This window comes from Dermochelys coriacea, chromosome 5 (genome assembly GCF_009764565.3).
Source record: "Dermochelys coriacea isolate rDerCor1 chromosome 5, rDerCor1.pri.v4, whole genome shotgun sequence".
In the NCBI taxonomy this organism is placed as follows: Eukaryota; Metazoa; Chordata; order Testudines; family Dermochelyidae; genus Dermochelys; species Dermochelys coriacea.
Genome location: NC_050072.1, coordinates 131,440,034 through 131,462,058, shown reverse-complemented (window position 1 = coordinate 131,462,058; position 22,025 = coordinate 131,440,034). Strand labels below are relative to the sequence as shown.

The following is a 22,025-nucleotide window of genomic DNA, read 5'->3' as shown; positions in this document are numbered from 1 at the left end:
TATCCTTAGGTTTTTGTACCTATTAAAGATTTCATACCCAAACACTAAACAAGTATTTCCGTGTGATCTCTCCTGTGAGTTGAACAGCTGTAGCATTGGCCTTAAATGATTTAAAAACCAAGTTTTAACAGCCACATTCACCAGTAGGCTCTGGCTGTTTTATATCACACTTGGGCAGTGTAGAAGGGCCAGGATGCATTAAACAGCTAGGCTAGGTTTACACCTGCTTTGCATTACTGGAGTAGTGCTAGCTAGCAGAGACCTACTGGTGAACCTGACCCTTCAATCTGTAACTGACTTACTGTATCAGGTATCTAGAGTTCAAGGTAATTTTTAAATTACAATTAAAAAAAGGGGAATAAACAAAATTTGCTATGAGGCTGGAAATCCCCCCGTCTTCTGCACCCCTCCAATTTGGGAGCCTGGACTCAGCAAAGGGGAGAGCAGAGGGGTGTGGACAATGGGAGATAGGGGACCCCCATACCAGGTAAGGAAGACACACCAGTTGCAGTGGGAAGGAGCAGATGGGGGAGCCATGTTAGGGTCAGGAGAATGGTGAGTTGCGGATCGCAGCAGGAGGGAGTGGGAGGGAGTGAAGGAAAGAAAAAACAGAATAAGGGGGGGGAGAGAAGGGGGGAGAAACAACCCAAGGGAGACAGCAAGGTAATATTTAAAATTGTGTTACAGTGAAATACACATTATTGGTTTTAGAGTAGCAGCCGTGTTAGTCTGTATTCGCAAAAAGAAAAGGAGTACTTGTGGCACCTTAGAGACTAACAAATTTATTAGAGCATAAGCTTTCGTGAGCTACAGCTCACTTCATCGGAAGTGAGCTGTAGCTCACGAAAGCTTATGCTCTAATAAATGTTAGTCTCTAAGGTGCCACAAGTACTCCTTTTATTATTGGTTTTGTATCTTATTAACATGTGTGGCTTAAGTATAGGGCGAAGTGCTACTAGGGGCCGGGAGGGGGGAGTGAGGGGGAGGCAGAGCTGGTGTGTGGAACTAGCCCCTTCCCCCCTCCCCAGCTTTTGAGGTGCAATGATGCTACTGCTCTCAGCCATCCTCACCCAGTCCAATGGGGGCTTGTTGCAACAGCAAGTGCTTTGTAGGTTGCAAGAAGTAGCATTTCATTTTACTGTCAGTTCTATTTGTAACCCTGCTATTTGCTTAAACTTGAGTAAAATACAGTTATGCAGGATGTAAAGTCTTCTACCAATTAGCATTTTGTATACTTTGGATACAAGTGCTACAGAAACTGAGAGCAGCTTTTTTCTAAAGATTAAACTCAGCAAGGTATGGCTGTCCACTGCCATGCTTAGCGTTAAGAGATTTTTCACTCTTTGTAGCCCTCATAATCATGTTGTTCTGTGGCGATTAAAACTGCCAGAGCAGATCAAATCAGTGGTCCGTGTAGCCCAATGTGCCGTCTCTGACAGCAGCCAGCTGTGGGATAATCTACTATCCACCATGGTTTCATCCTGCTCTCTGATCATTAGAATGGCTGAGCCCTGAAGCTTTTATATCCCTTCCAGAACTGTTAACTATTATAACTGGATAGTCCTGTTTTCTGTAAATGTTCAGTCCCTCTGGTTTTTGACAAGGAGGCGGCATGCGCAGCTGGGTGGGTCTCAAGCACTGAAATGTGATCCTTGTGAACTGGAGTCTGGTACTAATCAGAACTGGCCAGATTTGATATAGGGTAATCCCCACACTTAGGGCTGATACTTCCCTGAATTTAGAATGGCAATCCATTAACAGAAAAAAGTCTGGTCTTTGCCAGGGTCCCTCTGGGACTGAAATTGAAGACTTGCTAACTTTGAGGGAAAAAATAGGAATTTCAGCAGTTTGTCTCAGGGGGCTCTGATTTCTTGCTGAGGCTTATGTGTACTTCCCCACCTGATGTGTGTGTGGCTCGGAGAACACCATTACAGCTTCAGCATGGATACCACCTTGTGGTATAGAGAACTTTTTTAAAAAACAAACAAACATAGATATGGCTTGCAGTTTAGTTTCAAGGTCTTTTCTCTCCCAAATAGATACTGGCCGGAAGGTAACTAAATCAAGCCAGAACACAGATACATGCTCCTCAGAACAGGCTTCATACACATCCTCAAGTTGGGACCTAATCTTTCAGTTTATCTCCTGCTAATTGACCTATTGCCAGACCTGGAGCACCATTCCCCAATGGCCACCTCCTCCCCAGCTAACCTGCAAGAAGACTATCACCCAACACTCCCTGAGTAGAAGACAGATCAGTTCACATAGTGGGAATAGTATCAATCTGCTGGGGATCAGGGGGGATTCTTTTCACCATCCTCTCTTCCCTACCTGCAGTGAAAGCAACAGCTCCATGAAATGTACCCAAGAAAGCTAAGCACTAGACTAGCCTGATGTTGTAACTTAGTGAAATGCTACTCTCAGACAAGAGCTGTCCACCCTATTTTAGTACTGGGTGCTAGCACCCATTTGTATTTCTCAAAGTAGTGGCCCAGAAATTGAGAATCAACCAGGAGTGCAGGTAAGGTAAAAGGCTCAGCTTGGTAATATGTGATTGAATCATGGGGAGGGGAAGAGAGGCATTTTTAAAGAGGTTGCAGCTGGGGAAATGTCTGTTTTTTAGGAACCAATCTCTAGTTCAGGGTGGGAATGAAAAGTGAACCAACCACCATGATGTGAACTGGTAGGGATTAGGCCAAGAAGAACATATGGGCTGTCGCTCTTCCAGCAAGATATCTGATGAGGAACCTGTGCGACTACTGACATGAGCCTTGGGAATAGAAGAGATTCTGAAGGAGCGCAACAACATCCATTTGACATCTGTTAGGACAGATAGTCAACCCTCAAAAGTAAACATAAGGCTATTGTTAATGGGAGTCGGCAGACAGAATGGGACAGATCTGAAGAGGCATATGTAGATGGTAAACCTTAGTTTGCCCAGAAGATAATTACCTTTCTCAACTAAATGCCTTCTAATAACCTTAATGGTAACTGTATAGTACAGCTATATGTACATTCACCCATTATAGGTGGAACTGGTAGCAACACTTATAGGTAAGGTTGCCCAATATTTTGAATTAGACTTCTGCTTTCAGTTGCTTATAACTTTGCAAAACTTTAACCATTTGGGCAGAAATTTCCCGTGACAGGTGCCTCCTTCAGGCTGAATTTCTGGATAAAGTTGCAGCTAAAATGGTAGAGCTGTTTTTAGAAACAAGATTAGGGAAATATTTTTCCTGTTAATTCTTATAACTTCTTAGTTGAGTAGCTCTTAAGCCCCCATGCTTTAGAGTAGGAACGTCTGGTGTTAAGGATGTGCTTTTTGGCATCCCTGTGCCAAACTTGCCCAAAGTTATAAGCTTCCAAAAAAAAAAAAAAAAAAAACAACCTCACCCTCAATTCACACATGTTCAAGTGACTTGTTCTGAAGCTAAATTCTCTAGAGACTCCATGGATGCTGAGCACGCTCCATCACTGGACTGAGAAGGGTTTTCAATGCGATTATTACTCCTGGCCACCGAGGGGGTGCTATGGTGCTGGGCAAACCTGAGAGCAGGGAGGCTGTCTGCTGGCATCCAGGCAGTGAGGAAGCAGCAGCCACACTGGAATGCAAAGCAGGGAGGGGTGCATGTTTGGGAGGAGGAAGGGAAAGAGGGGGACTGCAGCTACCAGAGGGTGAGGGACAGCAAAAGGGAAAGGGAACAGGAGCTAATGTCAAGGGGGGGATAAACAGGCTAGGGGCAGGGACTAAACACTTCCCTCCAGAGCCTGGAATTGAAGCTGGGAGTACTGTGTCTACATTCCTCTGCTGTCAACTAATATACTTTACCAGTGAGTTTTAAAGCTCTTTCTCCCCGCCCTCATGGCAGGTTCACAGAGAAGATAACTGCGTAATTGGTAGCAATCTTAGGTGGTAAACGTGCATGCTGTAGATCTAAAGGTCTGAACCCTGCTCATCACCCACCTTAGGGGATCAACTTGGTTCTCTCTGATGGAATGTCTGTTCCTTCATTGTCCTTCATTGTCCATTCCTTCATTGTGTTTTACAACACCTCTTTCAAATGAACTGAAGATTACAAAGTCAAGCACTCAATTTAGGAGATCCCACAATTAAGGTTGCCCAAGGCAGAGGGTCCTGGAAGGGGGAAAATGAAAGACTATCATAATACAGATGCACAAGAGGGCTGCATTAAGGTTCCACTAAACCTTAATTGTGGCATTTTTTAACTTTAGAGTGCTTGACTTTGCAACTTTGACACTGAATGGTTCTTAAAGTTCATACACACAAGAAATCAGTGTGTGGAGAGTATTTACACTTTCTCTACAGACCTACTGAAGATCCATGTTCAGTTACACACGTGTAAATGTTTATGGGAATCCTCCAGGGACCTGAGAGTCTAAAGACCCAATATGTGAGGCATCTATCTTTGCCTTAAAGGCATGTTATTAGCATTCTTAACTTCTTTGACATTTTATTATTCTCCTACCATCTTAATTCCGGGGGGAGCCTGGCAGTAGGATGGCGTTGGTTACGAAAGAAGTTCTCCAAGTGGGACATATGTCCGTCTTAATTGAACAGCTTTCTTCTAGAGCGGAAGCACTGGGCTCTCTCTAAGTGCTTACAACTAGTACCCAAACAACTGAAGCAATGGCTGAGTGACGCCTGTCAGTTGTGCCATATCCGGTCACTACTGGGCAGAGCTGGCTGGGAATTTTTCAAAACTGTTTTATCAGAAAATGCAGATGAGCTGAAACGAAAAACTTTTCATAGGAAGTTTTCTGGTCCAAGGTGGAATTTCTGGTCAAAATCAGAGATAAAAATCCCCCTGAATTAGTCAAGCCTGGTGGGTAGGTCCCTTCTGGGAATGGGAAACTTTAGCTTCAAGGCCCTCTTTCAAATAAGGCAAAGCAGGGACTTGAACAAAGATTCCCCACATCCCAGGCAAGAGCTCTAACCCCCGGGTTATTAGCAATCCCAGGGTGGGTTGGTCTGAATCTCTCACCTCAGTGCGCAATGGGAATTTTTCTGAAATCTCGGATTTTCAGAGGGTGGGAAAACGGTTGTGCCCAGCTCTCCTAGTTGGCAAATGTGCTGTGCAGCGTGACACTTCTAAACTATTACATCCCACCCAGTATTAAAATGTAGTCACTATGGAGAAAAAAAACAAAACATGCTTTATTCAACAGATCTGCTCCATGGTCATCTTCAGGTCAGACTAGTCTGTGACAAAACAAGTTTTTACTAGTTAGCTCTGAGACAATACGAACCTTAACAATGAGTGGGATTCCAGTCAGCTATTGTCAGCCCTAGTCTGAGACTGATTCACTATACTTGTTCAGATTCCAAGCTAGTGCTAAGAGACAGAACAATCAAGATAAATAAGGGCTGGCGCTTTTTCAGAAGACTAACATTTTGAGTTGTCAATTGAGTGGTCAGTGGAAAGTTATTCAGAGAGAGACAGAATTGCACAACATTTTTACAAGTGACTTTTCCCAACCATAACTAACTTGGAATGCTAAGAGACAAAGAAAAAAGTAAGTGGCTAGCACTGGAAGAAGGAACAACTAGCAAGTACCAAGCAATCGTGCAATCTATTAGTGCAATCTATTTTATACAAGAGATCAAGCTAGGCTTTTGTGTTAGGAATACAGACTATATAGGCAACGCCAAATGTGTTTCATTAAAAAATTTAAACTTGTTTAAGTTTCTGAATTTTCAAAACAACAACACAAAGATAAATATAAAGAAATTTTATTTTTTCAGATATTTATATCAAAGAAATAATACTCATGGCCAAGTCCTGTACAGACCGTATCTTCCTTATAAACTCTTCTTTTAGTTTAAAATGCATGTACAAAATTGCACATTGCAGATTACAAAAATCAAACAAGTAATCTCTTTGCCTGTAAACAATTCTAGCACAGGGATGAATGTTATACATTCCAAAATATCTAACCCTCCATGGAAAAAACCCCAAACAAACTGCAATCTCCATAGAGACGCTAGCATTACAAACTGATTGGTGTATTTCTAAATTGTATATGACACACAGGAGCACAAAACAGAGCACAAGGCAAGTCGCCTTTCTGTCTTAAGCATGTAAAACAAAGACTCAGAATCCAATCTTGCTCCTGTTTGAGTCCCTAACAAGGCTCTCAGTGCCATCAGTGGCCACAGGAGTGAGACCACTATTCCAAGGTAGCGGATTGCAGTATGTTTTAACCTCCAGTTTTGTTTTTAAATTGGCTACCATCAATTGGTAGGAAACAGGAGTACACTTGTAAACACGAATTTTCCACTCAAGTTGATTAAAAAAGATACAGCATCTCCTACACACTACTAAATTAAGATCAACTGTTTTACATTTAATCAAGTGCAAGTTATAAACCAATATTTTCCACTTTGACTAATTATTTTGATTCTAATATTACAGCCTGTAATAGCAATGTAAAAAAAAATCCAATAGACATAATCCACAGCTGCATTTTTATTAAGCCCTGTAGTCTCCAGTTTAAGTATAGAATGTTACCATGTTTGAAAGCCACTCTGTTGAAAATTATCTTGGAAAGGCTTTTCTGACAAAAATAGAGAATTTGGAGTCAGTATGCAACAGAATTAATCAGTTAGCTCTGTCTGAATATGATACACTAGCCAGAACAGAAATTTACACACACACACACACACACACACACACACTCTAAAACTCCACTGGAAACAGAAACCCTGAAGTAATACTGAATCCAAGCAAATTAGTTTTGACAATGTGAACAGGCTCTGTTTGTAGGAATAAATCCCAAATTTCTCATTCAACCAACTCTAAAAAAGTACCTGCTCAAAATTTCAAAATCCCTCCTGCCAGGGAGGTTCAGGAATGGTTGCCTCTTCTCAATCTGTTAATTTAATGAGGCAAGTAGGGAAGAGACAAAAACACAATTCAAAACCTACCACCATTGTTGCAGCAGCAAAGTGGAATCTGGGATGAGTTGCTTAGGTTTACTAGCTACTCTTCTTTACGTTAGGTCTTGAATGCCTGGTCATTCTAGTTACCTGTCTGAAACCCCTGGAGGAATATAATGTGGGATTCTAGTTTCTAAATGACTGATTTTTGTACAGTTCTGCTTTTGAGCAACGTTGAGGTGGTGGGGCTCCTGGTGGCTATACGGGGGGGGGGGAATGACAGTAGTTACCTCTCCCTTCTGAGAGAGCCCTTTGATCCGCTCTGTTTGCAGTTAAAGTGATACTGCTCCTCGGAATGAAGAATCAGACCCATAGAATTCAAGTGGTGGTTAACAGAGCTCCAAATTGAAAAGTTTGAGGCTAAGAATAGATTTTTTCCCCACATTATAAAGAAATGTAATAAACTTAATGAGAAATAAGAATGACGACAACTATAGGTGAGAACTTTCAGGACTCTATCCAACCTCCCATCACTTCTGTAGCAGCTGGGCCATTCTACTAGGCTTAGGCAGCCACACACACAACCCAAAGTACCTCCCTTCCCCAACAAGAAACTGGCGTTATACATCAGTGATGTTGGTATGTGCCTGCCCAAAAACTGTTCCCTTCTGTAGGGACAGACACACACACACACTCCACCCAACTCAGCAGCAGTAGTAATGACTCTTGGGATGACAGCAGGACACCACATTCTAACACAGGAAGCTTTGTCAGCCCAAGAAGAAATTTCAGAGAGAGCACGACGACAAACCTTGGATGGACATCTCCAAAAACAGAGCTTGTCTAGGAGAAGCAGCTGGTTCCTTCCTCCCCCTGCTCCCCATCACAGACCAAAAAAATCTACAGAGATGGGAGAGTTCCCACTCCAACAAACTTTGTCACACCCCGATGAACCTGTATGGGGAGTTACTGCAAGCTCACAGTTGCCGTAATTCAGAAAGCTGGAGCAATGGAAATGCCTAGACCCAACATAGAGAGTTGCAATGTAGCTATAATTAAGCAAGATGCTCAGTCACATAAGCTCTTCATCCCCACACGGTCCTACAACTGCCTGGTAGGGAATTATTTCTCCCCTCCCTTTCCGGCCTCAAAGCTGGTGGGCCTGTTTCTCAGTTGAGTCAACTGTGCATTCAGAATACAGGGTGTGGTGGAAGGCACAGAATTTCGGCTGAATAGTGCCCTAAAATTTCATCTCTCATGTCACACTATACAAACTAGCTCACTTTTTTAAACAGCACATGAAAGCCAATAACTTCACTAACCCAATATTGCACCTTTAAAAAAAATTTATTCATCCCCCCACCAATGTAGTTAAAAAATGCGACAGTGGTAAAGCTATTCCAGTGTAAATACAGTACTTAGTACATTGAAACTGGTTGTTCGTATGCCAGAACTACCCTAAACGTGTCTTCATAATACACAGTATTTGCAACTAAGTAGCACTGTTCGCCAGAGCTGATTTTGCAAAGGGCGGTATTAATAAGCCAAATACCTCTAATCTTTTAAATACAAGGGAACAACCAAGGGCCTAGCAAAAACTTGTTTCCTTCTAGAGCCAATCTTTAACTAGAGCGGGGGTTCTTTTTCTTTCTGAGGCCCCCCAACATGCTATAAAAACTCCCACCTGTGCCACAACTGGCTTTCTGCATATAAAAGCCAGGGCCGGCATTAGAGGGTAGCAAGCAGGGCAATTGCCCAGGGCCACATGCCACAGGGGCTCCCACCAAGCTACATTGCTCAAGCTTCAGCTTCAGGGCAGGGCTCAGGGCTTCAGCCCCATGCGATGGGGCTTTAGCTTTCTGTCCTGAGCCCCAGCAAGTCTAATGCTGGCTCTACTTGGAGACCCCCCCGAAACCTGCTTGAGGCCCCCTAGGGGCCCTGGACCTCTGGTTAAGAACCACTGAACTTGAGGGTTGCCTTAAAAAGAAAAAAAAGTATCAGGAAAGTAGCTGCCTTTTGGTGTTTGTCCTTACTGCAGATTTCACTTAACTACAGATCAAAACTCTGCATTGTCTGGTTCACTTTCAAAACTCAGGAACCTTACTTGATCACATGTGTGTGATGGTTACCATGGCTATAGATAAAAAGATTGTGAAGTTACCAGTCACAAGGCTGGGAGGCACAGACTTTCCAGAGAACAAGTCTGGGAAACATTTAAATGAGCAACACAATCTAGTCTTGACTAAATATTTTTATAAAGTTTGTATTCAGTATAGAAAACTTTTACTAAATTTGATTTTCAAATGTATCCATGGAAAGACTACAAAACTGTGGTCAAAAAGATTTCAAGGCTATTGTTTTACAGACTTCAGTCCCCAAAGCAATTAAAAAAATTGTTGCATTATATTTTCCCAGCCTGCTAGGATATATGGCACCATATTGCTTACCACAAGCATGCAAGTTTCTGTTGCCATCTCAGAAACTGGTCCAGGTCAAGTTTTGGGAGCCCAGAAGTACTCCTGGGTGCTGTAGAAGTAGTAATAATGATTCAGGAACTAGCACAAAATGATCTGGGTCAGTAACAATCAAATACCCCAGGATTGTTTGAGGGCACTGTACAGCTGCAATCTTGCAGAGTGTAAGTAAGACAGAGGTCCTGTCTGCTTGGGGTCATAAGGTTTCATGACATTGGCTCGAGAACGGTGGGTAGGTAATAACTATGGTAGTGTTAAACAACCCTACCATAGTCATTACCTACCCACCATTTTAGAGAGTCTTCCTCTTGTGATGGATACTAAATAGGAAAAGTGGCACAGTAAGAATCCAGAACCTCATTTCTGAGTCTCCTCTGTTCCAGTTCTTTTTGCACAGAGTGCCCTATATGATTGGCATGATTGAGCTATTACTCGAGTGAATTAAGTAAGCTATCCCAAGTAAGTGCCAGTAAGTATTTACTACATACCCACCATCATATGTTCTATGTATTCTCTGTTACAGAAAAATGGAGGGTTTTTTAAAACCAGGACTTTCATATCCTTTTACCTGTACAGTCAGGCTCCTTAGACTAACTCTACAGGGCTCACTAACAGCCATGAAATCGACTTTGTATCTAAAAGTCACAATCTTAAGGTTCAATCTCTCTGGCTTTCACAGGTCAGACAGGAGTGCTGTGTTCCCCAGTAGGGAACCTCCTCTTTCCACAGGGAAGCTTCTATTTCTAGCTCTACAGCGTTGCAAGATAGGTGGACTTTACAGTCATACCATTTTGATGTATACAAAAATTATCCCTGGTTCCAGACTGGATATAGCCCATATTGGGCCTCAAGGCTAAAGGTGATTGGGGGGTGGGGGGGGGGAATCCACATAGTTCTGCAAAGTCTCAACTGCTAGTTGCTGAATATCTGAAAAATTGGGCCACTCCATTTTGGTGCTGACATGAGCTCTATTGAAAAAAAATCTGGCTTTTTACATCTTCCAGCTTTCTTCATTGGAGAGCCAGAACACTTACCAGTGCCTACCTCACAGTTGCATTGAGAAGCTTATATATATCTTCATTAACTTAAATACACTCAAATTAGGGAAGGGTGAGCAAGATAATCAAGAACTCTAAAGAGACAAAATCTTAAATACAACAGTTATTTTTTGCTCAGCTTTAGGGATCTGACAAACAGCCATTCAGCCAGGTAACGGAGAGTGCAAAGACTTAGCAATCCACTTTGCACAGGTAGGCTGTCTGTGTAAATTTCGCCATCTTTTACAGACTTTTTTTTTTTTTTTTTTTTTTAAATCAGAGCTACACAGTGAACCATACCAAAGCATATCTATAGCAACCATTATGATTTCTTTGGAAATGTATGTACTAATTAGGTTATTTTATTAGCTACTTTACAGGTGTAACATGCAGTATTAGTACCTGATTGAAATAGCTGTTTAACTGAATTCACAATATGGATTTTTTCATTGAATTTAAAAAAAGCAAACACTGGGAGGCAATAATTTCAATGCTAATTCAGAGCAGCTATTATTTACGGTGACCGTCCATTCAGTTTGCAGCACATACAACCATGACCTGTAATACTTAAAATGTATCAGTGATAAATGGTATTATAAAATAACCATATTCTGTGCATCATCAGTTCTGAACTGCCTCTTGGTAGAAATGCTGTTTGGCAGAACTTCTAAAAGTGGCCTTGCAATCACAACAAGATTTAGTATAATTATGCAGAGCTTCCACCCTACTATTTGATTGCTGGAATACGGAAAGCACAGTGCTATTGCATACTTCACCCTCACATTCATTACAGTTGAGGAAACTGCAGTTCCTTTAATTCTGTATACCTGGATGGGTAGATTAGATAAAGGGAAGTATTTAGTTCTTGCTTTGAATTCATAGATATTTGCATGCTTTAATCAGATTTGTTCAGCAAACCTTTGATTTGTTGGCTACTCTGGCATTGATAGATGATATCTGAGCTGAAAGGAAAATACTTAAATGCAAGTACCTGGCTCAAGAAACGGCCTAACTTTAGAATTAGTTACGGCTGGAACCACAAGGAGACAAAATTTCTGCATTCATAGTATTTATGCTATTGTCAAAAAACTTAGTGTAGTGTAGTGGTTCTCAACCTTTCCAGACCACTGTACCCCTTTCAAGAGTCTGATTTGTCATGTACCCCTCAAGTTTCACCTCACTTAAAAACTACTTGCTTACAAAATCAGACATAAAACTACATAAGTGTCAGCACACTGTTACTGAAAAATTGCTGACTTTCTCATTTTTACCATATAATAAAATTGATTGGAATATAAATATTGTATTTACATCATAGTGTGATACTTGAGCCTGTTATTCACTTGCAAGCCTTGTCTGAAGCCTAAGCCTCGCTGCCCAGGGGTTAAGCATATATCTTAGCTTTCCACAGCCCCCTGGGGCATGGGCAATGGCCTTGCTTGTCACCCCCTAATGCAAGCCTTGCGCTTGTGACCATTCTAAATCTGTCTCACAACCCCCAGGTTGAGAGACTGATCTAGATGAGTTATGTACACCCTGGAAGACCTCTGTGTACACCAGTTGAGAATCACTGACTTAAGCACAGGTCCATTTTCAAAGGACATAGCTAGTACCAAAACACAGATGCCAGCTTGGGTTGCTTCCAGACGTTACAATGCACCAATTGTCATTAGCAATATCCCACTGTAAAGCCACTGGGGATGTGGATTTTGATCCCTGGAGATGTACACCCTGTTTGTACGAGTTGTTTCAATCTATAAGTGGAGTTCCATCTTAGGCCTGTTTTCTGCATGCAATGAACTTCGGAAGAAGTTTAGAAAGAGCGTCTAGCCAGTAGCCATAATGTCAAAAAAGGGACAAGTGGCTAAACAAGGCCAATTCAAAGTTGTTTTGGAAGAGACAGTCCAAAATTTAACTGTAAAATTTCAGTTAAAGCTATTTGGATATTTGTTCCATTAGTACAAACTACACATGATCTTTTTCACACTCTTTTTTCCTTCCGTTTTCTGAAACCTCTATTAGTAGCACTTGCCATTGAAGATCCCACAGTGCAAAAGTAAATTATGTTCCTGCTCTGAGCCAACATCTCTCTCTTCTTTATGTCTGATAAGTCTAACAGCATGAAAAGGTTGCAAGTCACTTCACAACAGGGATGCATGGCATGATAGAAAACAATTGAGTGACACAAGATTACTTAGCAGTTTAACACCTTTGTCCTCCACAATAAAATATGGTTTCCATATTAAATGCAAAATTTCTCACCCGGAGCATTGAAACTCTCCATAAACTTTGATTTCGTTGACAACCTTCTTCAAAGAGACAACTGGAACCAAGTTTGCTGAAATACTCTAGCTTTGAGAATATGTAATTCAACTCGAGAAGTTTCTTCAGTGAATCACAGGAGTAGTTGTCATGTAATTAGTACCACAGAGTTAGGACTTACTGCACCCAAGGTTGCATTGCAGAAAGAAATTGGGGCTTTGCAGTCAGCATTTGAAGGATTATCTTCACACATTGAAAGCTGCCCAATCAAGACTTCACTTTCCCTTGCTCATCCTCCTACATGTTTTTAAAAGGGAGGCTGCCTGCCAGATTCTGTATATCTGAATAGCCTATCAAGCCACTGTGCTCAACGTTGATGACAAACGTACTCTCCTCCTTGGTGATCAGATTAATAGGCAGATGATTTTGTTCTTGGTCACTTTACTATTTAACCAAATAAAAATACTTGGAAAATGGCAATGTTGCTGCACAAATCGAGTATTTGTCAAATGTGTACTTAGCTTCAATGAAAAAGGGATAAGAGGAAGGAAATCAGAAAATCCTGTGAAAGAAACAGTGAAATTGCTAGAGACAGTAGTTGGAGGTGTAAACAAAGATGATGAAAAAAGTATCATCAAAAATAACTTTATATATATATATATATATATATATATATATATATATATATATATATATATATATAAAAATTGATGGTGAAAAAAGTAAGTCTGGAGGCCCGGACAAAATGCACTGAAGAAACGGCAGAGGAAGTTTCAGGAACTCTGAAAATAACTTTAAGAATATGAAGTAAAAACCCTAGGAAACTGTTGGTTTATTAGGCAGGCATCTATACAAGGAATACATTCAGACAGGAATCAATATATAAAGTTTAGTTATGTCATGGCAATCCAACTACCATCTGCAGTATAACTAATGATTAGGACATAAAGGAGATGTAGTGTATATTTGACTATCAATGCCCAGAATAATCTTATAGGATAACTGAATAAATACCAAAGGAGTACTTGTGGCACCTTGGAGACTAAGCTGCTACTCTGAAACCTGAATAAATATCATTAGTTAAAAATCCCATACCATGGATTAGAAATTGATTGCCAAATAAGATAAGAAGCAGTTCATAGCAAGATTGCTATGTTGACAATCACATCATGTGGGATAATTCAGGGTTTAATATTGGGACCTATTCAAACAACATTTTACGATGAGACAGGATCATTTAATTGAAGATATAAGTGATATTTAAAGACTCCTCCACCCAAACACTGAAATGCAGCCACCACTGAGGTGAAATGATAGCTGCTGTAGCAGTGCTCTTCTCTAGTCAATGTTGGTATATGACAGAATAGTCTGTATCATTGAAAATGGAGTAGGAATTTTAGGTATGCAGAATGTAATTGCTCAAGTTGTAATTAAACACCTGTGTCTTGACAAGACACCCCATACTCTTGGGAAAGTGCCATGGGATCTTTAGTGCCATAGGCCATATCTATGCAAAAAGGACTACAGTGCAGCATAGCGACAGCCCTGAAGATATGCTGGCATAACTCCATAGTGTAGATGGAGCCTAGAGCACTGAAAGGGTTTTTTCTTGATGCTCTAGGTCAGAACTCTACCTCCCTGTGAGTAATAGAAGCTAGGCTGACAGAAGCATTCTTCCATTAGCCTAGTTACGTCTACACCAGAGGTTTGGTTGGCCAAACTATGAGCATCAGATCTATGCCACCTAAATTTTAAGTGCTACTCAAGACATTGTCTTTATGCCTCTTCTGGCAGATAGGACCTCCAACAGAACAGCTAATCCCAGCAATGCACTGTAACATTAGCTCAGTACTGAACTAAGAGAAAAATGCCATCTATTTATTTACCATCACCACAATTCAGTTAGTCTTTTCACTCTTTCCCTTTAACTAAGGAACAGGGGAAACAGAACTAGAACAAAACACATTTATTAGAATTAGACAAACAAACAATAGTGTTTGGATTCCACATCTGAACTTGATGCAGTTTATACCTAGAAGTGGAGGGGAAAAACCCATTACGGGAATCCTGTAACAACCATGCTGATGGGTCAGGCCAGCTGATGAAACTGGATGATGTTACTACACATTCTGAGTGAGGAGTGAATTAAACAGCTCTTCTAGGAATGGAACAACAAATTATTAGCAGAAGAATATGGTTTCCATACTCCAAGTCAGCGTGGGCAGTAGAACAGTTGCCAATAGCTCCCACCCCACCAGAGGAAAGTAGGATTGAACAGGAATTCCTAACCACAAGTACTCCTCTCACCATCCATGGGATGTTGGGTTCAACACTATATCAGAAGAATAAATGTCATCAAGTGAACTACCACCACCTTTCTGTAGCACCTAGACACAAAGATATTCCAAACATAAGTACAAATTAAATACCATGGACCAATGCTTTTTAGCGCAGAGTAATACTTTTATACTCTATATCTTAAGGAAGATGTCAACTAAACTGCAATCAAATTTGCTGATGAGAAACACAAACACACAAGCAGAGTGACCAAGAGAGATTGGAACTGTCTAGAAAACAATGCAAGACTGACTGGTAGTGATGATAAATTGCAGATACGAGAATCTTTTGCTTGAACAGTCAGTATCAGGAATATGTGTGAAGAGATCAGATTAAGTCTAGGTGGATAGGTAAAATTTTCATAGTCCTGAAGTCTCATTTAAAATCAACTGACTTTTAATGAGAATTAGGCTTTTAAGTGCTTGTCACTTCTGAAAACAGGATGTAAACACCCAAGTCACTTAAGTGGTTTTGAAAATTTTACCAAATATCAAGGTCTAAAATGGCCTAACGAGACTGTACTTGGTGCACTGTGCACTTTATTGGTTCTGAAAATTCAGGAACAATGAAGAAAAACTAGGAGAAATACAAAAAGCAACAAAAATGATACAAGGATCAGATGACGTGAAAGACTGAGGGAGCTATATATAATCTAAAAAGAACACTTGGGGAATTAACAGGGTATTATAACATTTTAAAAGATGGTCCAACAAGCAACAATGGACTGAAGTAAAGAAAGCTTAGGCTTAATATTACAAGCTAAAAAGAATGGTAGAAGAACAGACTTAAGGAGGTAGTCATAAAACCAAAACTGCAGACATTCAAGATGAGGTCGAGTAAGACTTTGGTGAGAATAACATGCCATGTAGCTCCACAAATTGCGGAGGTATCACTGGAGAAAGAAACCAAGTGATGTTTTGTAGCCCTATTAGTGCTATGCTGGAGGGGCTCCTCATTGGCCCCATATTATAATTCTGCCACCATTTTGGAAGCAAGGTTGTGGTGATTTCTCTTTGTGAAACTCATCCCCTTCTCTAGATATTGGTGAACTAACCCTATCGGAAATGATATGCAGGGCCTTTAAAGCTATATCTTTAAATACTTCTGAGGCGCAAAGAGCACCTACAAAATGGACTAGATTGCAGCAAGTGTCAGGTGTTTTTCAACCTTTTCCTCAGGTGCTGCTAGAAGGTCTTCACCTACCTCCCCCACTTTCATTTGAAACTACACAAGTTGACCACTGTGCTGTATCATCAAAATACTTAGTATATTTTCCATTAATGAAGTAGGAACACTGCCAGTGCAGAGCACTCAATGCAAGTTTGCTTACCAAGTAGAGTTACCTTCTTCCTTCATTATGTAAAGCTTGTGTTTAAGTGTGAAAAATTAATCGATTCTCTACTTCTGCACCATCACCTTTGCAAATACATGCACAGTTTTTCATGAACCAAGCACTGGTTTATTTTTAACACATTTTGCCAGATATGGCACATTACTACTGGTTGAATTCTATTAGTCTGGTGAAACTGACTGAACGCGTAGCAAAAGATCTTTACGGTGTAGTTGCTTTGTAAGAGTTAAGCGGCACTGCATTTGTTCGCTAGTATTTCTAATACATAATTCTTAGGACAGAAGAAGGGAGTTTTAGACTATCACTGAAATCATTCATTTTGGCTCTGGCTATGCTACAACTTTACTCAGTTTTTAAATGATTAATGTGGTTTGCATCTCCACTACTCATTGAAGTCATCTGTGCTAAGTGTGTGTCCCAGGCCTGACAAGGGGAAGCCTCGCTTTACATTTACATTACCAATTTACATTACCAGTTTACATTAACAATTATGCTATTTTAAGTTAACCCGCTCACAAGTCTCTCTTTACAAGCAAAAAACATTGTATGCATATCAATTCCACTTCGTGCATTTCAAAGCATAGCTGAAGTAGCTTTCAGAAGAGGACATGGATGATATAAAACAGTTATGGAATTGGTTTAATTGATCATGTTTATAAAACAAACTATATTAGTTAAGATATTTTCCAAAGACTATGGTGGGCCCCATCCTGCAACTGGGTCTGCTCATGCTGAGCCCCACTGACTTCAGTGGTTCTGCGTATGGGCAGATCCAGGATCAGGGCCTTACAGGGTTTCTTGTTGAGTGAACCTTCAGAGTTCATGCTGAAAATGAAAATTTAATTGTATGAAACCACAAGACTGAATAAACCTTGATTTACAGAAGCGCTCAAAACATGCATATCAAAGGGTAGTAAAAGAGAAAAACTACCCATAACATGGTTTTTGCTATTTATCCAGAGAATCCCCAAAAGTAAGGATTAAGTCTAAGCAGAGAAAACCATTCTTTTTCTATCCCTTATTAGTAAAATCTAGGCAAAAAATAAATAAATAAATCATACTGGACTCTTCCACCCAGAAACTCATCTCACATTCTGACTTTTGACTCTTCCCTTCCCTAGACAACTAGAAAAATGTGTTTAGAATAAAATAGAACAAGAAAATATTGTTTACATATTTCTTCTGAAAAAATAAATCTAGTTCCCTATTGTGTTTCTATGATTTATTCAAACATAATACAATGGAGTTACCATAAAATAAATGTTTGAGCTAAAAAACAACCTGAGCCCTTTTCTGGCTAGCACTGAATTGCTACTATACCCCATAAAGAGCAAGCAGAACTGGAATGTGCACAGTGAAAGAAATGGCATAAATGACACTCTTCTGCCAAATTAATTTCTTCCAGATGCGTTTGCTATAAAAATAAGGTTTAGGCGACATCAAAAAAGTTTCAAGTTTCAATAAATAAATAAATATATCAATGCTCCAAGTTTACACTAGCACAAGAAATAATATGGAGCTTATGATCTATAAGAGTATTTTCTTACAGTTGAATCTGTAATTAAATATGGTTCATTCTAACCTAAGTTACCTGGCAGAATCTCTCTCAGCTAAGACTAGATTTTAAAACTAGGCCCATTCAAGTGCTTTACTTGCATGTCTTAACTGCCAGCTGCAAATTAAAAGCTACTCTGCAGCAAAACAATCTTTTCAAAAAAATTCTCCTCAATACCAAGAAATACCATTGCCACATTTTGTTTTCTATACACACATTACACACTTTAAAAAATGTGTAATTTCAGCTTTTTTCCAAGCTCTGAATAAACATATTGAACCATCACTACACACTATATTAAGGTGTATTAAGAATTATGCCTTTTGCAGGAAAATAAAGTTGACTCTCTGTAAACAGGGGTTATTTTAGTTCTGAAATCTTTACAGCTCTTTCAAGTTCTTCCCTTGAACTTTGAAAAAAACAACCCCCAAACACCCTTCACTTTGAAGTGTAGGAATTTCTCTTGAAGTCAGCTTTAAACGTTAAATACCCAATATAAAACCGTTTTGTACTCAGTGCAACATAAAATATACCTTACAAGACGTTTAATACCTGACTTTTGTCCTTTGCTTCCTTTCCAGGCATTATTAAAGAAAGAGGGACCTTCAATCTAGGTACTTAAAATTATCTATTGGTCAATAAATCTCGAGCCTGTGAATCCCTACGTCTCCCCTGCAATGCTCTAGTGCTTCCCCCACGATCAAATCCCCAAACCGACTCCGGAATGTTTTAAGACGACTCTGGAAACTCGAAGATCTTTCCTTCGCCGCCGCGGCAGCGCGTTGGGGCCGGGGGCTTCTGGCTCCTCCCCGGCAGGCGAGCCGCCGTGCAAAGCGCCGGGGGGGGGGCCGGTTTGGAAACGAGGAGGCGAGACTCGCACGTGTTTTCGCGGCCGCTCCGTCCCCGGGTCCAGTCTCCGAGCCGCGACGGGCGCACGTGTGTGAGGCGCGGGGCTGGGGGGTCGCCCCCTTCCCCCGGGCAGGCGCCTCGGTCTCTGTCCCGCTCCGGCCCGCGGCTTCAGCAGGCGCTGGTCTCCGGCGCGGCGGGCTCCTCCGGCGGCGGCGGCGGGGCGGGCGGGCCCGCGGCGCTGATGTGGCAGCCGCTGGAGAGGTGGCTGCGGACGCGGCCCTGCAGCTGGGTGACCTGGGCCCGCAGGAGGCTGGCGGTGGCGGCCAGCTCGGCGTTCTGCCCCTTCAGCGCCTTCACCTTCTCCTCCAGCCGCGCGATCCGCTCCAGCTTCCGCCGCCGGCACTTGGAGGCCGCGATGCGGTTCCGCAGCCGCTTGCGCTCGGCCTTCAGCCGCTCCTGGCTCTCCGCGTCCAGCGGCGACAGCGAGGGCGGCGTCGGGCCGCTGGTGCCGGCCTCGCCCGGCGGGGGCGCCTCGGGCACGGTCTGCGGCTCCTCCAGGGCCCTGGCGGCGCCGGGAGCGGGGAGGCGGCCGCTGCCCAGCCCCGGCGGGGCGGGGGAGGAGAAGGGCAGGCCCGGCGGGGCCGCGGAGTAGGTGCCGCCCGCGGGGCTGAGCGGCCCGGCCGGCTGGAAGCTGCCGAGGGTGGTATAGACGGCGGGCGGGTCGGCGGCGGGCCGGCAGGGCCCCGGGGAGAGCGGCGCCCCGAGCAGCTGGTTCTGCTTGTGCAGGTCGGCCAGGGCCTTGACGAAGCCGTCGGCGAATCCCTCCTGCTCCTGCGTCACCTGCTGGCGGTAGAGGAAGGGCCCGGCCGCGGGGGGCGGGGCGGCGGCGGCGGGGCAGGGGCTGGCGGGGCCCAGGCCCGGGCTGCCTTGGATCAGCAGCTGCTCCAGGTCCGCCGCCGGCGGCAGCTTCAGCAGCGGCAGCTCCGCGGGGGACCCGGCGGCCAACAGAGCCGCCTCCGGGCCGCCCCTGCCGCCGGCTCCTCCCCCCGCTGCCGAGCCCGGGGGCGCCGCGGCGGGGATGAGCCTGAGCGCCGCGCCGCTCCGGGTGCCGCCGGGCGGCCGCAGGGTGTACGACCCCGGCAGCGCCGCGGGGGAGGCGGCCGCCACCGCCATCTCCCGCTTCTTACCGGCCCCGGGCAGCAGCTTGTGCCCCGCCGTCTCCGCCCCGAGCCCGTTGCCGAAGCCGGGGAGCGACACGAAGTCGGGCAGCAGCTCCAGCCCCTCCTCGGGGTAGAACGGGGCCTCCATCTTCACCGCCGCCCGGCCGCTGCGGCCGCCGCTCATCCTGCCCGCCCGGCCGGCCAGGGGGCCCGCCCCGCCTCCGGCCGGAGCGGGAGCAAGGGGACCCCCCGCGGGGGCTGCGGGGACTGGTCGCTCGCCTGGAATGTCGGGGGGCCCCCGCCCGCCTCAGCCCGGCACCCAGGGGAAGGAGATCCAGAGCCGCATGCACGGCAGGGAGGTGGGCTGCCTGCGCCCGGGCCGCCCAGGCTCCTGTCCGCGGCGGGGGCCGGGCTCCCCCCTGGCAGGCGGGTCGGCTCCCCCGGGGGCAACTGCAGCCGCCGCCGCCCAGGGCTCCGCGCCTTCGGCTTGTGGCATTTACTGAAACTCCTACAGGGGAACTGATGTCAAACCCCCTCCCAGCAGCAGCAGCAGCGCCGCCTTCGCGCCCGCTCTCTCCGCCCCTCCGGCGGCCGCGGCTCTCTCCCTCCCGCCTGGGCACGGGAGCGCACTCAGCTCCGCGCTGTCAGCTGCCCACACACCCGCCCACGCTCCCTTGCTGCGGGCTGAACAGCTCTGCCGGCTGGGAAGAGGGGCTTGGGCAGAGCGCTGCCCCTGGGTGAGAGCTGTGGGCGGGCGTGTGTGTGGGGCCGGGGGTTCCCTTGTTAATGATCGCTCTTCATCGCTTTCATGGCACAGAGGAGCCGGGGCTTGTTCTGCTCCTCGCGTTATTCCGCTGACTGCAACTCACAGCTTCCCAAACTAGTCTTTAGCCTGACCTCTTTGCATCCCTCTTGAATGCTAGGGAGAGGCACAGGGAACAGACTGACCCAATAACGCAGTGGAGGGGACTGTATACACTGCAGCGTTTATGTGGGAGGACCACAGCGGATGAAAACATCACCCCTTAATCTGACTTTCTCTTTGCAGAATACTACGCAGAAAGTATGCTCAGGGAATGCGCAGGTTGCGTAATTAAGCACTAAAAAATCAGGAAATACCGTTTGAAAGTTCCACCTGCAACCCTAACTGTGCCTCATTACCCTGCCTTCTGACACCCTCTTTAATTACCTGATTCATTGTGTCTCCGATAACACAGCAGAACATCCTTACCGTTTTCTAATGACCTTGTCAAGGGCATCTTGGAAAGTGTGCCCTGAATGAGGCAATGCTGTGCAGCTGCCTTCCCCTAGTATACCGTATAAGGTGTATAGTAACATAGGCTAGGGGAGTGATTCTCAAACTTTTATTTTCACGGATCACTTAAAAATCACTGAAGTCTCAGCAGGCCACTTAATGACCTTTCCAATGACCTTTGTACCATTAGCTAACTCTTGTAAAGTGCTTTGGATAAAAGCACTATATTAAAAAAAATTAATGTTTTTGTTCTACAAATAAAAGCACACAATTCATATTTTAATATCAGTAGTCTTACCTTTCTAATGCAATGGATGTGCCCTCTCTCCCCTGCCACGGCAGCCCCGAATGGGGGCTGGGAAGGAGGGGGGTCTCCTCCACTGTAGCAGCCCCTGAGCAGGGCTGGGAAGGCAGGGGGTCTCTCCCCGGCAGCTACAGGCCTGGAACTGGGAAAAGTCGCCTCTTTCTCTGGCCACTGCAGCCCTGCATGTCCTAAATTCTCCCCACCCACCCCCTCTTCTCCGTGCGTGGCTCCCCAATTAGGTGGGTGGCCCTTCATTCTCTCATGTGCAGCCACCCAAGCATGCACCTTAGAGCAGTGGTTTTCAAACTGCGGGTCATGAGACAGTACCGGTTCGTGGAACGTAAGGCACTGGGTCTCGGTGGCTCTGGTCAGCATCACCAACCGGGTCGTTAAAAGTCCTGCTGGCGGTGCTGCCCGGCTAAGGCAGGCAGTCCCAACCTTTTGTGACACCACGCTGTGCCCCGGGATCGGCCAGCTGCAGGTCTGGCTCCTAAGTGGGGGGTCCACGGGGCTCCACACACTGTCCCCGCCCTGAGTACAGCC

General features: G+C 44.3%; 1 protein-coding gene across 1 annotated transcript; it reads right to left on the bottom strand.

Annotated features, from left to right (window-relative positions):
• Positions 1-12,762: 12,762 nt before the first annotated feature.
• On the bottom strand, positions 12,763-20,646 carry LOC119856155 (transcription factor jun-D-like). Its single transcript, XM_038403332.2, has 2 exons — positions 13,734-20,646; positions 12,763-13,673 (listed from the first exon to the last, which is right to left on the bottom strand). The coding sequence occupies exon 1, from the start codon at positions 20,105-20,107 to the stop codon at positions 18,932-18,934; it is 1,176 nt and encodes a 391-aa protein (XP_038259260.1). The 5' UTR covers positions 20,108-20,646; the 3' UTR covers positions 12,763-13,673; positions 13,734-18,931.
• Positions 20,647-22,025: the final 1,379 nt, after the last annotated feature.

Coding starts and splice junctions, on each gene's coding strand:
- LOC119856155 (XM_038403332.2), bottom strand. CDS start 20,107: ATGAGCGGCGGCCGCAGCGGCCGGGCGGCGGTGAAGATGGAGGCCCCG.